General features: G+C 53.4%; 1 protein-coding gene across 2 annotated transcripts; it reads right to left on the minus strand.

The window, feature by feature from the left end:
• Positions 1-376: 376 nt before the first annotated feature.
• Positions 377-14510, minus strand: Aoc1 (amine oxidase copper containing 1). 2 transcript variants are annotated; one of them, XM_047562212.1, is made up of 5 exons: positions 14393-14510; positions 2319-3904; positions 1294-1579; positions 894-1026; positions 377-643 (listed from the first exon to the last, which is right to left on the minus strand). In XM_047562212.1, the coding sequence occupies exons 2-5, from the start codon at positions 3898-3900 to the stop codon at positions 377-379; spliced, it is 2268 nt and encodes a 755-aa protein (XP_047418168.1). In that variant the 5' UTR covers positions 3901-3904; positions 14393-14510. The 2 variants fall into 2 exon arrangements, with proteins under 2 accessions (XP_047418168.1, XP_047418167.1); XM_047562211.1 differs by lacking the exon at positions 14393-14510 and adding an exon at positions 6648-6764.
• Between the last annotated feature and the right edge of the window lie 2700 nt (positions 14511-17210).

Below are 17210 nucleotides of genomic sequence, written 5' to 3' on the forward strand. Positions count from 1 at the left end.
GCCTTGGTCCAGTAGAGGTACACCTGGACCCGTGTAAAGATGCTGGTTAGTCTGCTAGGTTTCCCCATAGCATCTTTCTATGGTGGCGCCATTTTGCAAGCCCATCCCTGACATGGGGGAATTCCCTACAGCCTCTCCAAGAGGGAGCGGACAGTTTAGATCTTTAAAAACCTATTAGCGCCCCAGTGAGCTTCCCTCGTATTGTTCATGGAGGTCTTTTGGGGATGCAGTAGGCAAATGTGAGTGGAGCCCATGCCCATGTGTTGTTGCATGTTGGGTCCCCACTGTGCAGGAAGCAGCACACAGGGCTGGACACTGTGAAGTTTATTGCCTGCCCTGTGGGGCTCTTAGGTTTTCAGGCAGAACTGGGGTGGCCTCACACAGGCCTGTAGGTCCCATTGTAGCTGAAGGGGGGAGGCTTCAAGCAGTCCTGATCCTCAGGGATCCAGCGCTGTACGTAGTTGGGACCCTGGTCCCGGGGCCACACGATCACGGTGTCTCTGGATGCCAGGGACGGGTCCTCTGGGAAAAAGTTGAAGGGCCGGAGCAAGAAGCCCACAGAGTTCCCAGGCGTGGCTGTGTTGGGGATGTCCTCTGAGTGGGGGATGTGCAGGAAGCCCACGGTCACCCAGGCCACCAAGTCCTGCAGGAGAGAGGGGGGCTTCAGTGGGCAGCGTGAGTTTAGTATTGATCACTGTAGGTCACTCTGGCTCAGGGCATTTTCAGTTGTGCCTGGAAACTTCCAGGGACACCTGAAGCCCTCTTTGGAAGAGATGAGCAGATGTCTCATGACCTCTGAACCTGCCCTCCACACAGAAAGCTGTGTTCCTGGGATGGGACCAGGTTAGGACTCAGGGTGATGAGGTGGGCAGGGGTGGGCACTGGGCCGGTACCTCATTTTCAATGTTCTCGTTGTTGTGAAGAAACTCCTCGAAGACCACGGGGGGATCCCAGGGGTCGTTCTGGTTGTAGATGCTGCTGCTGCACTTCTCAGACTCCCGGTACTTGGTCACTGCCAGGGAGTACCTGCCAGGCCGAGGAGAGGCTGGGTGTCTCTGGGGGCAGAGGTGGCCTCTCAGCCCCTCTCAGGGAACATCCTCCAGGTCAGTGATGGAGGACTCTACTGCTTCCCCAGTCTGAGAGGCCCACAGAGGACCTGGAGCCCCCGGAGCTGAATGCGCGGAGATGCCACCCAGATGCACACCCAGAGACAGAACCTCACAGACAAGCACAGACAGACACAGGCACGGAGGAGAGCCCCTGGCCCTCTCCAGCCTCCCTGGGTCCTCTCACCTGGCCCAGGTGATTGCCCGCTCCTCCTGCCAGCCCAGGGGCAGCACCTGCTCAGCCATGGAGTGAATCTGCAGGCGGTAGCTGCGCTTGTGGCCCCAGGGGTTCTTCTTGGGGTTAGTAAAGAGCAGGTACTTGGGCAGAGTCCGTCCGAGGCGGAAGGCTGCCTGGCGCTCCCGAAGGTACTGCGTCTGCTTGAGAGTTGGCTGGACCAGGTGGTGTCGGGGGCTCCAGGGATTGGTGATGTTCTCCAGCTTCATCTGCAGCGTCTCAAAGCTGTTCTTGGTGCCTGGAGGTATGCAGCCGGGGGAGAATGGGAATCAGGCCCTGGAACAGAAACCACCCTGGACCACACCCAACAGCCAACCACCAGGGGGCATGCACTGGGCCAGCTGTGGGAGGGAGAAAGGGACTTTAAAAGTCCTCAAAACCAGAGGAGTTAGAGGACAACTCATGGGCCTGTCATGGCAACTGGGGGATTCCAGATTGTCATGGGCAGCTCCCCAAGAGCAGTGCTCGAGCGCACTGGCTGTGTCTACAACCCCAGAGAAGGACATCATTTTTTTCCCAGGCACAAGAGACGGCAACCAGGGGCAAGTGGGACTGAGTGGGCAGAAACTGCCATCTGGTTCGGGTTGCCTTGTGCCGTTACAGGATTTGATGTTGGGCCCTGTACCCATTCTCCTATGGTGACACACTGAGTATCCTCAGGTGGCCCTGTACTCGCCTCAAGGTGCTAGGCAGTGACTTTCCTCCCAACTCCACACACACCTTCCTGCTCAACCACCCATGGGACTCTGTTCAACTCCCAGGCCAGGACAGGTCTGCATGGTCGCACGGGGGTAAATCTTGGGCACTATTCACTTATACGATTTTCAGGGGCACACAAGTCTCTAGTTGTGTGTTCCACAGAAGCATGCTCTGCAGACGCCCCTGGTTTTATTCCGGGGCGTTCGAGTGCTGTCTCCTGTGGCACCTGTTGTTGGTTGTGTGCACGTTTGACCCGAAGCTGCCGGTTGGGCTCCTACCTGCCACATCCAGGTCGATGCGGTAATGTACCAAGTGTGTGTGCATGTTGCCAACCAGGTGGGTGTGCAGGCGCATGCCGTGGCGCAGCCCCTCGGGGGTGTAGAAGGTGGCATGGACGTAGCCGGTGGCATGCATCTTGGCCTCCATTACCCCATTAGGGTAGAAGATGAAGTCCCAAATGTAATCGTAATTGTAGACTGTCGAGGTCGTCCGCAGCACCAGCACCTGACCCTTGAGACCTGCGTAGAAGTTGAAGCCACCACTGAAGTTGGAATCAAAGTGTCGCCGGAGAGGCACCCCTGTGGGCATCTCAAAGAGGCAGAGGGCTCGTGGATAGAGGACGGGGTCGTCTGCATCATAGTAGTGGAAGGTGTCCAGGAAGGTGGCAGTCTCCGGGCAGTCGATGCCGGGGGCTAACTCGTGAGTGACGCTGCCGAGGCCCCAGCCCACATCCATGTACTTGGTCTGCATGCCTGCCGGCGTGTGTCCGCCGTACAGGGCCACTGCTTCCTGCACGCTGACCTCATAGGCAATGCGCTCACCCCCAAAGTGCAGGTTGAAGACCTGCAGCCCGGAGGAGGAGCGCAGCCGGAAGGCGAAGCTCCAGCCGCCATAGAGCACCACGTTGCCCTCCAGCCGGTAGCGGGCGCCGTGGGGCTGGATCACGCGGGGGCCGCCCACACCCATGGGGCTGGGGAAGTCCCCACGGGGCTTGTACGAGGAGAAGAGGGGCGGCTCCTCTGCGCTCTCATCCCCCAGGCCCCTGGGCAGGGGTCCCTTGAGGACCACCACATCCACCTCTCCATTCGCGTACTTCCGAGCCAGTTCCTCTGGGCTCCGGTAGAACTGCCCGTTGTACCACAGCTGCTCCACCGTCCAGTGCTGGGCATTTGTGTTCGCGTGATCCACAAGGAGCTCCAGACCAGTGGGGTGCAAGAAAAAGCCTTCCACGTGGCGCTGTAAGATGAACCAGCTGCGGCGCTCACCCGACGCCAAGCCGCGAGGGGCCACGTCAGTGAAGGTCAGGCTTCGGCCAGCGCAGTCTTGGAAGGAGAAGCCTGTGGTATCGAGGAAAAATTGGTGCAGGGGCTTGGTGGCCTCCTGCAAGGTGTGGAGGAGGAGGTTGTACTCCACCTCTGAGATGGGCCTGGATGCCCAGGAGGGCTGGTGCCCAGGCCTGGGCGGTAGTGCCCGTAGGTAGCAGGGCCGTGGCAGGGGCCCCACAGCAAACTCGGTGACGTTGGGGTGCTCCTGGGCTCCAAAGAAGATGATGGCACGGGCTTCCCGAACTGGGCGCCTTTCTCCATTATCCAGAAATTTCAGCACATGCTGCTTCTTGGGCAGCAGCAACTCAATGAGGAATACTGAGTTTTTGGCCATGGTCGGTGTCCGGGAGGGCTGCAGCCCCAGCTCCTTCTTGGCCTGGAGGAAGCTGTGCACGGCCTTCAGCTCCTGGGCACTGAGGTCTGCGAACACCTCGGCCTTGCCGTGCAGGGTCCAGGGGGGTTGCTGTTTCCCGGCCACCTGCAGCAGGAGCACTGCAGCCACCGCCCAGCCCAGAGACAGGCTCGCTCGCGCCATCGCTCTGGAATGCAGCAGAGGAGAGGGAGAAAGTGGGTTTGCATCAGCGTAGTACCTCGGACAACCATGCCCCTTAGCCTCGTGGTTCCTGTGGACTGAGCTTCCTCCTCCTGTCTCAACCTCAGCCAGAGGCAGCTGGGCTCAGTGGGGCCCCTGCACCATTCCCAGTGCTGCCCGGGTCCCTGTCTGTGTGTCTGCGGGGTTAAATTTTTCTCTCTCCTCTTTTGTCTGCAAACTTCTCATAGTTCCATGGACTCTCTTACCTAGATACCCTCCCTTGTTTTATCCTCCTGGGGCATTATTTCAGTGAGTTAGAATATTCCTCATCCAGGGGCACTGTGAGTCACCATGGCCAAAGGCCTGACCCTCAGTAGGCCAGAAAGTGTTTTCTGTGTCTGGGAGGCAGAGAGCTCTATTGACAGCAAAACTGCCTTTATGATGCAACAAAATACTTTTTAGGAAGATACAATTTGGAATTTAGTGTAGACGTTTAAAGGGTAGACTTTGGGTTCAGGTCTCCTGGGTTTGAGTTCTGGTAAGTCACACCTCTAGGACTGGCTCTGTGACCTTGGGCACGTTGTCTAAACTCTGGGCCTCTATTTTCTCTTCCGTGAAATGGAAATAGCAGCAGTACCTGCCTCCTAGAACTGTTGAGAGAAGACAGCTGCACAGTAAATGGAATGTTTGGGAAGATGCTGGCTTATGGGAAACACACACAAAGCATCAGCTACTCTCTCTCTTTATGGTGGACCCTGTTGAGATGGCCTGTGGACACCAGCGCGTGGCAAGTTCAAGCTCTGCAGAGTGACTCTCCTGAGACTGGGCCCTGGGGTGAGGACAGCCAGCCCTGTCCAGCCTTCTCTGCTCCCACGGGGCAGCTGAGTCATGGTCTCTTGACCGTCTGCGGCTGTAGAAGGCACCAGGTGGGGTGACAGCTGGTGACTGGGGGTGCCCTTTCCGCTTTCCTTTTGCAAGAAGGGTGTGATCAGGTTCATCACCTCCTAACCCCTCTTGATTGACCAGTAAGGACTTGTGTGTGAAGCTGAGGGCAGACCTAGGTGGCCACCTCTCTGTCCTCTCTTGTTCCTGGAGTGGGGCCACCTGCCAGGACCTGCTGTGCAGAGTCCCTGGGAAACCCTGGCTCTTGCAAGGTATGCAGGCTGCAGCCACTGGCTGTTGCTGTCCCCTAGCTCTGGTTCCCCAGACCCTGAACTGCTTTGCCAGGATGCTACCAGCATTTGTCCTTCCTCTCGGGAAGAGCTGCCCTCCATGCCTGTCACCGACTTCCTTCCGGAAGGCTTGGAGTCTCCCTGTGGGCTCCTCTTCCTGAGGGTCTCGCCCCCAGGCGGTGCCCTCGGTGCAGCGCCCCTAACCCTGACTTGGCAGGTCCCTGCTTTCATAGGTGGTCGCCTTTTGGTCCCCAGGTCAGAGCCCCTGGGGCTGCATCTGGAGAACTCTCTGGTGTGGGCAGAGGCAGAGGGCCTGGGAGTCTGCCTTGCCCAGCCGGCTCTGGGGAGCCCCGGGCCCCTGCAGTGGGGGCGGGCGCTGGGGCTGAGGGCCTGAGCCGACTCAGTTGCAACCCTGGATCAGGCCCAGGGGAAGGGCCGTGAAGCACCAGGCACAGATGGGGGAGCCAGGGAAAGGGAACCCAAGACCGGGATACTTTGCGCTTCTTGCTTTTTGGAAACGGTATTTCCTGAGTCAATTATCTGATTCAAAAGTGTTGGGAACACAGGGCATTCCCTCCAGAGACGTTCAACTTTGTGGTGTTCCTTTCCCACCTGGTTTTCTGTGTCAAGTTCATATCCTGTGTCTCCTTTCAAAGTCGACTAAAACCCTTCCCTGCAAAGGAACTTTCTGTCTTGGGCCTTTCAAACTTCTTTCATTCCCCCACTCAGTCCCCTTGGCATTTGGTGTTTAATGGTACATTAATGAGCATTTCTTGAGCCATAGATCAGTAAAAAGTGTTTGCGGATGAACTGGTGAGCTACTGTGAACCCCAGCTCTTCTTTCCTTGGGTCTTCCGGCCTTGGTGGCCCTGGTGATCCCAGTCAAGGCTGTCTGAGAAGTCCTTTCTGGTCTCCCAGCTCCCAACCCCCTGACTCTCATGTTGCTGTGGTTTTGCTCATCACGGGGTCTTCTTCTAGTGGCCCTGTCTTGTCCCTCTGGTGATGGTGGGATGGCCTAGGGACCCTAACACCTTGTGCAATCAGGGGCCCGTCTGAAGGGAGTGGGTGAGACGGGCTGCCGGGTGAACCTCGGGCCAGCAGGGCATGAACTGGGCTCTTGTTCTACTATTGAACTTTGACCAGCCTCTCTCTCTCTCTCTCTCTCTCTGTCTCTCTCTCTCTCTCTCTCCACACACACACACACACACACACACACACACACACACACACACACTTCATTTTTAGAGGCATTTAGGTTAATAGCACATTGAGCAGAAGGTACAGAGAGCTCTCACTTATCCCTGTCACTCCCAGTCCCCAGTCCTCACTATCGACGCCTCCTGGTGTGGTACAGTTTCAGCTGATGCAGCTACAGTGACAATCATGATCACTCAGGGTCCATCTTTTACCTCGGAGTCACTCTTGGTGTTGACGACAGTGGATTTTGGCAAATGTATATGACATGCGTCCACCATTACTGGGTCACACGTAGTAGTCTCACTGCCCTGAAGCCCCGTGCCCCCGGTCATCCTTCCTCCCACCACGCCCTGCGCAGGTCGGGCCCCTTCCGGAGCGTACCTCAGCACGCAGCCTTCTCCGATGGGCTTCCTTCACTTAGTCACATGCACGGAGGTACCTCCTTGTCCCTTCATGGCGGAGCCTCCCTTTTTACAACCTGTTATCCCCACATTTATTTCTGCTTTGCCAGGGAGGAGCGAGAGGCAGAAGAGACCTTGACCTTCCCAGGTGTGCCAGTGCCACCTGAGCAGCAGGGGAGGGGAGCCGGCAGCAGAGCTGTGAAGGAGACGGAGGACCTGGTGGCCCTGGAGCCTCCTGCTGCAAGCAGGAAGCATGCATGCTCCCCGGCCCCTGGCCACCTGCTCGCGCGCCCTTTCTCACCCCCAGGGAACCCGGGAGCCTCCTGGGACTGCTCTAGGCTCTGGCCCTCTCTGGCCCTCCTCCTCCTGCCCAGGGCTCCCCTGCCCCTGGCTCCCTGCTCACCCCTTCCCACTGGTCCCTTCTTCTGCCCCACCAGGACGCACCTGCGTGCTGCGCTCCAACTCGCCTCTGCTGCCAGACTTTGTTCCTGAGCGCTGACCCCTGACTCCTTGAAGTCTATTGACCCCGCCCTGCAGGGAGGTACAGGGTGAGGCGTGGGCCGACCAAGGTGGGGACCTCCCTTCCAGAGGTTCCCCAGTCCAGGGGTGCCGGGAGCTGGCAGCTAGAGCACATGTGCCTTGCTCTGTCCCCCTGTGATTTCGCCTGTGACTGTGCCCACTTCCGCAAGAATCATCCTTGGCTTTCTCTTTTCCAAATACGCGATGCCATAATCTGCTGGCATACGGCACAATTCGGAGGCCAGAGGTGAGGACCGGGAGTTTTCGAGCTTGTAGACTCACCTGAAGCAGACATATGGGCCAAGAAACTGACAGCAGGGCAGAGAATTCAACCCGGATGCAGAACAGGGAACCAGAGAGAGAGAGAGGTCACTGAGCTCAGGCCCTAGAAGAAATCTTTGACACAATCTCTGGGGCCTGACAGGATTCAGAAAGGAGAGAGGACACAGCTGGGGAGCAAGACAGGATAGCTAGGACAGAGAGCAGAAGGAAAAGGGAAGTTGGGGACAGGTGACAGACACCTCTGCATGGAGGGGACAGAACCAATGGCTGCATTAGATGAGACCCTCAACTTAACCAACGTGGGTGAGGGAGGGAGCTCCTGGGTGGAGGGATAAACACACAGTCAGGAAAAGAGCGTGGTAGGAAGGACCAGAGGTCGTTATCTGCTTGGTCACCGAGGCGTGCTTGTTCAGAGATTGCTTCTGATTTTGTGCTTATGTGGATTTTGTATCTCTCATAATAATGCCGGCATTATTATTTCGGTGTTTCCTGCCAGCTAGAGGAAGGGAGAAAATGATTAGTTATCTCAATGTTCGACTTGTAGTTCTAGAAGGTCTTTGGCGTCTCTGGAAGGGGATTAGCTTTAAAAGGCAAAGTGACGATGGCCACGGTGAAGATGGAAGCTTGTGACTTCCACTCTTCACTCTCCCAAGGAGGGAGAGCTGGGGACTCTCAGTCACGGGCTCATCATTTCCATGGAGAGTTGGGAGGGTGTGGCCCAGAAGAGGGCTCCAGGGACAGCTTGACTTTGAGAAGTCTGACCTGGTTCTCTTCCACAAAGGACAAAGCTACTGGTGTGAAGACAGACTGGGAGAAGACAGGTCAAAAGTGAACGTCAGATCCCTAACTCACACCACACACACGCCGAACCCAGAGAGGACCAAAGACCTAAATGCAGGAGCCAAAAGCATAAAACTCTTAAAAGAAAATGGAGGAATAAATATTCTTGATCTTGGGTGTGGCAAGGGCTTTTTAGATGTGACCCCAAAGCACACGCGCGCGCACACACACACACACACACACACACACACACACATTAAAAAAAAAAAAAAGAAAAGAAAAGAAAAAAACAGAACTGGGTATCATCAGTAGGAAAAAACTTTCAAGCTTTGGGGGCCATCAACAAAAAAGTGAAAAGGCAAGCCACGGGCTGGGAGAAAATGTCTGAAGAGGATTCATCTGATGAAAGTATCTAGAATACATAAGGAACTCACAACTCAAGAACAAAAAGACAACGCAACTAAAGATGGGCAAAGAGTCTGAACAGACATTCCTCCTAGGAAAACATTCAGAGGGTGGGAGCTCATGGAGAGAGCATTAATCATCAGGGAAAAGAAGATCAAAACAACAAGAACATTCAACTCCTCCATTAATTATGCTGAAATATTCAATTAGTTGTTGTCAACTATTTTCCTTCTCAGCCATGGAACCTCAGATGTAATTCTTCCTACTCAACTGCATCTCGGATCCCTGCAAGCTGGAGAAGCTGTAGGTTTGAGTCTCCCTTCATCCCTCCCCCATACCTCCCTGAGCTCTGGTGACCACTGTTCTTTACTTCTGTAGATCAACTTTTTGTGTCCCCATGAGTGAGAACATACAGCGTTGGTCTTCTGTGCCCAGCTTATTTCACTTAATATAATGTTCTTCAGTTTTGTCCATGTTGCTTGTTATGGTTTGGCTGTGAGGTGTTCCCCAAAAACTCATGTATGAGACACTACAAGAAGATTCAGAGGACAATTGATTGGGTTATGAGATCCTTGACCCAATCAATGAATACATTCCCTGCGATGGATTAACTGGGTGGTACCCGAAGTCAGGCAGAGTGTGGCTGGAGGAGACGGCAGAGAGCCTGCAGGTCATCGGCCCAGGGGAGATGGCTCGCGCCGGGGCCCGGGTATTTGGAGGGCAAGGAGAAGCTCTGCATGAAGACAGAGAGGGTTTCATTTTTTATTTGGAGGAGGACCTAGAAAGAGGTAGTGGCATACAATAAATGTGACAGGAGAGATACTTGAGAACTGGCCTGTGGGTTGGAGAGAGATGGCAAGACGGCAACCCCTCAAGTCCTGGGGGCCTGTCCCCTCTGCAGCAGCCGCCTCAGGTTGCTAACTAAGTACCACACTGAGGGCTTAAAGCAACAGGTGCAGATTTGCTCACAGTTTCAGAGTCTGGAATCGGGTGCCGCAGGGCCGCGCTCCCTCCGAAGGCTCACTGGCAGGAGCCTTTCTGGCTTCTTTCCGCTTCTGGTGCTGCTGGAAATCTTGGCGTTTCCCTGGCTCCTTGTTTTCTTGATGCCTCACTCCAACCTCTGCCTCTGCCCTCATGTGGTGTCCTCCCTGCATCCCTGGGCCTCTTCTGTTTTTATAAGGACACGGGTCTTTGGATGAAGTCATAGCCCACCCTACTCCATCTTATCTGACCCATCTGCAATGACCCTATTTCCAAATCAGGTTACCATTTGCAGCTTGGGAAGGACATGAATTTGGGGGAACCTTGTACAATCTGGCACACCCTGTTCATAGGCTTCATTGCAGAGAGTTGGGCCTGGAAGGCTTTTTTCTTCCCTACTGAAGATTGAACCCAGGAGTGCGTTAGCACTGAGCTACATCCCAAGTCCTTTTTTAAATTTTTATTCTGAGGCAGGGTCTTACTAAATTGCTTGGGGTCTCACTAAGTTGCCAAGGATGGCCTTGAACTTGGGATCTTTCTGCCTCAGCCTCCCATGCCACTGGGATTACAGGTGTGTGCCACCACACCTGGCTGACCCAGAGATGTGAGTGAATTCTGTGCCCCCAGTGGGGTGGGGTCCTTGGCCCTGAGGTTCCACAGAGGAGTCTGCATAGGGCCTGGGGTGTCCAAGGACCTTGGAGGAGGAGCGCTTTCTGGGCAGGGGGCTGGTGGGAGAAAGTCATGGAACGGAGATGAGCAGTGTATTCCTGGGATACGGAAAGGGTCGTTCTTGGGAGAATTTGATGGGTTTGGGTTGCTGGGCTGGGGCAGAGGAGCGAGGAGGTTAGAGTGAGGAAACTGTGTCACTTACAGAAATCCCGGTTAAAGTGGGGCCTGGAGGAACGCAGGGGAGACCCTGGATGAAGAAACCTTTAAGAGAGGCCCCCAAAAAACTGAGGCACATGGAGTCCTTGGGCAGAAAAGCTGGGGCGCGGCCATTGTTTTTGACTCAGCTACGTGGTGTTGGAGGAACAGCCCCACTGCCTGACTCCTCTCTTTCCCTGGCTCCCTGCACTGTGCGCCTGGCGGCCAATCCCTCCCTGTGGTTAGGTGATCCTCATTTCTGAGATACAGGTCCTCCCTTCCTGGGGTTAATGATTGGTGACAGTTACTGATAACACTTGGGCAAAGATTGGACCCTTTATGTTCTGGGCAGCCTGCCTGCCTTAAAGGGGCAGAACCTATGTTCTTGGGAATGAGAAATGGAGGAAGCCAGGAAGTGTATTCCTGGGGGCAGGTCTCCCCATGTGAAGATGAATTCAGAATCTTGGAATTAGTTGGCCACAGATCACAGCTTACTGATGATCTTGATATTTGGTTTCAGAAGCTTAATACCTGTCGGAGATCAGTTGAGACAATCTAGAGAGCAGGTTCATTTTCACAGAACCACGAGAAAGAGACAGCCACGGCGGCTTGTACCAGGGAAATTGCTAGATTAGATCTTTACCTTAGCCAAGCCGACATCATAGGTGTTGTCCTTGATTCGGGAAGACTGATTTGCAAAGGGAGAATCCTACCATTTCCTCCAAGCAGGGGCCCTGACAAGGACAGAGGATTGGGGCAGTCAGCTGTGGGTTAGTTCTTGACAGTGTAGCTCCCCCAGGTGTTGATGGAGCACGCACTCTGCCAGGCGTTCTCTGAAGAATCCACGTGGCTTGGGCTCACGTTTCAGTGAGGAGCAACAGGTGGTAAACAGGTAGATAAGAGGAGAGAGGGGGGCAGGGCAGGTCCTGGGCTGGCATCCAGGAACTGGACCTTCCAATGGTCTTCCTCTGCCCCTGCCTGCCCACGTTTGTGCCAACAGCAAGGTCCAGGAACTCCTCCTGCCTTCCTTTTGGAGTCTGAAATCCTGGTAGTTGGGTTTGGCCGCCCCTGTGACCAGTCCCAGCCTGTACCCTGGCTCCAGGGTCCTACTTCCCGGGCAGATGCCCTGCACAGGCCATACTGGGGTTGTTCCCGGAAACACTTAAGTAGACCCTCTGGGTTCACTTGCTCAATTGAAGAATCACCACCTTTGGGGTCACACAATGGGCAGTACAGTACTAGTCTCCCATAGCCGTGCTGTGGGTCACACCTCTGACGCGTGGGCTGCGGTGTTAACAGTTAACTCTTCAGGGAGCTGAAGGCCACTTTGCTGCCAACACAGACTCTCACTTGGGCCTACAGATGTCCAGACGGGAATGGGATGAAAAGGCTTGGCCTCTCTGTCTTCATATCGTGTCTGTGTCCGTTGTGGACTGGACCTCTGGGTCAGATCCTACTCAGCTCTGTCTGTGGACATGTTGATCATCTGAGGAACGTTTTGTCCAGAATTCAGGGTTTTCTTGACCCACCTACTCTTGCCTTCTCCCTCTTCAAAGGCCAAAGACACCTACCAGCTGCCATGGCCAGAAACACCAGAACACGGGAGTGACAGGAGGTGGCACCCAAGTTCCTGAAAGATCTCTGCCTATCCCCAGAGGAGACAGGCGTCCTCCTCCCTCCTCCCGCCCGCCTCTGCAGCCCTGCACCCCTGGAGTGTGGTGCACAGAGCTGCTCTTCTCCGCTCTGACTTACGGCACCAGCTAAGCCTCCTCCCGACGGCTGCGCTCCATCGTAGGGACACTTTGTCTGGACAATGTCCCTGGACACTGGCTTTCCTGTGGGATGAGCTTCTGAACCTGATTCCCAGGAGGGAGACAAGAGCAGGACCAAGACCCCTCCAGATCCTTCAGAGGTGTCCCTTTCCCTGCGGACCCCCGCGTCCTTGCTGTCTGTGGCTTTGGGCAGGACTGTTGGTCTGGCCTTGAGAGGCTGTGAGCAGGTGGGTGGCCTGGGTCCCTGAAATGCAGGGCAAAGCGGGACCTCAGGGAATGCAAGGGAGACCTAGAAGGAAGAAGCCTTTAAGAGAGGCTGAGAAGACTAAGGCCGGCGGAAACAGCGGGTGGAAGTCAAAGTCTGAATGTGTTCTCTCACATGTGGAAGGAAGAGAGAGAGAGAGAGAGAGAGGGAGGGAGAGGGAGGGAGAGAGAAAGGGGAGTATGGGGAGTATTTCACAAAAATACCAGGGAGACCAATAGAGGAAGGGACTGGGGAGGAGGGCAGGCGTGGGGAACTACTGGGGAATTAAATCCACCACGCTATGCTATGTGCATGCAGGACTATACCACAATGAATCATACATAGTTATTTAGTAATAATGTGCTAATTAAAATAATGATAATAATACTACTATCCACCACTATACTATGTGCATGCAGGACTATACCACAATGAATCATACATAGTTATATAGTAATACTGTGCTAATTAAAATAATAATAATAATAATTTCCCCCACATTATGCTATGCACATGAAGGACTATACCACAATGAATCACATATATTTATATAGTGATAATGTACTAATTAAAATAACAATAATAATAGAAGGAAGACAGTAGAGAGGATCAAGTGCATCAGGGGATGGAGGAAGGAGGGGAATGGAAGCAAATTCTGTTACGTGCATGTACGAGTATGACATAAGGAATCCCACTATTATGTATAATTATAATGCACCAATAAAAATCCAGGTCATCAGCAAAAATATAAAATGGGAATAATAACAGACATTGAGGGTATGATAAAGTTATTGAGATCAAATGGGATCAAATGAATATGAGGCACTTGTGTTGTGGACATAGAAACCCCTCACTCAATGTTCACTGTTACGATTCTGCTGACTAGTCACCCTGGCCACCGGTTCAGGTGGGATAATGCAAACATGTAACACAGGGGTTTCCTGGAGTCCTGGAGGGGCTGGGAGTTGTAGTGCATACCAACTAGCACTTCTAGATTTTTCTCCTTGTTCTGCTCTGTAAGATTGGAGACCCTTTTAGTTCACCTCTGTTTTAGGAACAAAGTAGTTTGCTCAAAAAAGCGTCTCATTCATCCTTCTCTCTTTTTAAAGATCTTTGTTTTCTGTCCAAGCATCTCCCTTTTCCATAGGCGTGTCTGTTTGGTCATCTCAGGAATCAAAGCTTCCAAAACTGCAGGCAGCCTGTGCATGGGCCTGCTGGGGGAAGCCATGCTCTCGCTGGCTTGTCACTCTGTGGTTGACTACAGACTCCACCAGCAGTAAACTAGCCCTAAAGAATAGCAGAGACTGACATTTCCTCAGAGGAACAGCAGCCGACCTCTTGCAGGCATCTAATCAACTGTGAAGCTCGATCTATTCTAACTCCTAAGCAGCTCTGGATCCTCCCCATCCCAGGTTTTCTTATCATCTACATCAGGGCTTTCAAAGCAGGCACTGTTGGTATTTGGAGCCTGATAACTGTGTTCTGGGACCATCCTGTGATCACAGGATGATTAGTAGCCCTCTGGCCTCAACCCTCTAAATGCCAGGACACCTACTGCCCCAGCTGCGACAACCACAAATGTGTTCAGACATTGCCAGGTATTTCCTGGGAGGCATAATTGTTCTCCTGTGGAGAACCGCTGGTCTGCGTTGAAAATCTCACGATTCTGTCCTGGAAATGGCAGCAGCTCCAGGCCCCAGGTCTTCTGGAGCCCTTCTGAGCTGCCCTGCATGCTAGCACTGGAGCGCAAATCCCACCGCGTCCCCAGCCCCTGGCGGTTTCCAGTTGCCTACTGGATGAGATGCCAACCATGTAATTTGGCAGTAAAACCCTCTACAGTCCAGCCCTGGTCTCCCTTGAATCCTCAGCTGCCCTTACCTGAACTGCCCCCAGCCGCTGCCAGGCCCTCTGCCTGCCTCGTTCCCGATCTTCCTCCTTATTCATGGAGCAAGCTCTTCTTGCATGTTCAGCATCTGCCCGCTCTTTGGTTCCTTTTGACATCCTTTCCACAGCTGTCTTGTCCTCTCTTGTCACATGTTTCTAACCATCTGTTCTTCTACTGCATCCGGGAGGTCAGAGAGCGAATATGAATTTATTAAGATCCACAGAGATCCACATTGACTATGGCATACAGTGGTCTTCACTTAGAAGTTTTGGAGTGCATGGATGATCAGATGCATGGACAAGCAAGAGGGGAAGCATTGGGCCCAGGAAAGTTTAACTGCCGTGTGGCCTTCGGAGGAGACACATGCTTAGATGTGACTTTAGTAAGGTGGCTGCTGAAGAAGGGCCAGGTTTTTTTATTTGCAGTGCTGGGGATTGAACCCAGGGCTTTGTGCTTGCGAGGCAGGCGCTCTACCAGCTGAGCTGTATCCCCAGCCCAGAAGGGCCAGATTACTGACATAACTAGTTCCATTTTGTCTCTCTCTGACCTGTTCCTTTCTGAATTATTTTTGCCCTCAGTTTACTTTAATTCCAGGATCACAGGACAGATAAATATCCTGTGATGGAAATTGAAACTACTTCTCAGCAGCAGCGATTCCCTTGGTGGCCAGACTTTGCACCACCAGTGCCAGGTAATGATCAACCAGACCTGACCTGATGGAGATCACCAGCTCTGCAAATGCCCTCGGCTCTTGCCTTTGTCCCTTTCTTACCCCAAAGCCGTTGTCGACACCCGGAAGACAGCACTTAGACCTGTCTTCCCCGTGTGACCATCCATACTGGGAATAAACTCCTTTTCTGCTTCCCTGCTGCAGGTCTTCTGTCTGGTCAGCTGCAAGCAGGGCTGGCCAAGCCTGCTCTGTTGGGACTCCAAGTCAGGTCTCTGAACTAAGACTCTGGGAGGATCTCAAGGAAGAGTCTGCATGCAATGTCACAGGCCCCTAGTGCAGGGACCTCTGGGTGTGTCTGGGTGAGTGACGGCCTCCTAGTCTCCCAAGGTCTTGCGCTCTGGAGGGCAGCGCTGGGTCTGGTGCTCTGCGGTTGCTGTTTTAACACTGTTAACTTTTCAAAGGAGGCCTTGTGTTTTCATTTTCTACTGAGCTCCACAATTTATGAGGCAGTCCTGGTTCGGGTTTAGAAGGTCGGGGAGGGGGACAGGGTGGGGCAGTGAGGTCAGCTCCCGTGGGAGTGAAGTCGTGTTTACAGGTTGATAAGATGAAGGAGTGGGTTGAATTGTGGAGGGCCCTGCAGGCCCATAGTCAGCAGGTACCAGGAAAGGAGGCTCCAGGCAGGTTGGTGGCAGCAGCAAAACTCGACTGAGGCCAAAGTCTTAGATCTCTGGGTCTGGACTTGACCCTGTGGCTCCCAGTCCTTCCTCCAGTGATTCGCTCTTTAGCTTCATTCCTTTTAAACAACTTCCTGCGTGCCAGGCAAGGGGCTCTCTCTCTAAGAGCAACTGCCCCTTTGCAGCAACCCAGTGCTGGGTCAGGAAGATGACTGAGGACCCAAGGGACTTGCTGACAAGTGCATCCTAATCAGTTTCAGAAAGGAGCAGCTGGGCAAGAACCCTCAGGTGGTTTGAAAAACCCCATTCCAGGCGGGTTCGTCACCAAGGAAGTGTCCCTAGAGGCTTCTTCTCCAACTTGGGGCTCCTCCTCTCTTCTTGCTCCTGTTCCTCCTCTTCCGAGTCTTCCTCCTCCTTCTCTTCTTGCTAAAGGTTGTGGGATTTCATCAATAGCAAGGAAAACTCTATGATCAAATATCATCCATCTGGGTGGAGGGATGGGCAAGGCCCGGGAAGTAGTCCAGATCACTAGCCAGCCCCGGAATCAAGAGCTCAGCGCTGGGTGGGGCTGGCTTGGGAGCGCCCTGCACTGGGCTTGAGGTCTGTGCCCAGGTTCTGAAACAGGTTCCGTCCTTGATCTCCTTTTGATTTGTGTCCCACTAGGATTTGGCTAACTTTTTGTTTTGCAAGCTTTAGCCAGTGTGAGCTGTGTAAGGGGTGGTGAGGTGAAGATTTGTGTTCTTCCTGCTAAAGGGAGGTGGTTGTCACAGGCAGGGAGCCTGAGGGAGGTGACCAAAACACAGGCTGCTGCTCAGCTCTTCTCTGCAGCCGGAGAGGCCTATAACATGGACGAGGAAAATTCCAAGTTTGCTGAAGAGTGAGCCAACACCAACAACCACGCCCGCCACTCACAGGGCCCTGGTCCCACTGAGCTGGGGATTTGTGCATGTGACCTTTTTCTTCCCAGAGACACTACTGCAGGAGGCATCATCTGTGCAAACAGGCTTTAACCTGGGCCTCCCAAACTGGCTTACTTTTTGCGTCCTTGATAGGTTGGTATGTGAGAAGAAAAGACCCAACATGTTGGTAAGTTTGGAACACTTAGCACACCATGTAAGTGTTTTTCCATACTTGGAAAAAAACCTTCAAACAAATATTAGACCTCAAGTATAACTTTTACCATCTCAGTGGCATTATAACTTATCCTAGAAGGTGGGGTTCAAGTCTGAAAAATTAGATTTTTGTAGGGATTAGAATTTTTTGGCACTCAAATTGTTATTGCCTCTTATTTTAAGTTGTATAGAATCTGTCTGGTATAAGTTCAAATTCTGTGCCTAGTGGTCTCTTCTTAAAGCTCAGACCTTTCCTGCTCAGTGGCAGCAATGGAAATGGGCTTGATGAGTCCCAGGATAAGCCCAAGAGGTTTGCCTTGGAGAAGGGGCAGCCCAGGCACTCTGTGCAGGCTCC

This window comes from Sciurus carolinensis, chromosome 8 (assembly GCF_902686445.1).
Source record: "Sciurus carolinensis chromosome 8, mSciCar1.2, whole genome shotgun sequence".
In the NCBI taxonomy this organism is placed as follows: Eukaryota; Metazoa; Chordata; class Mammalia; order Rodentia; family Sciuridae; genus Sciurus; species Sciurus carolinensis.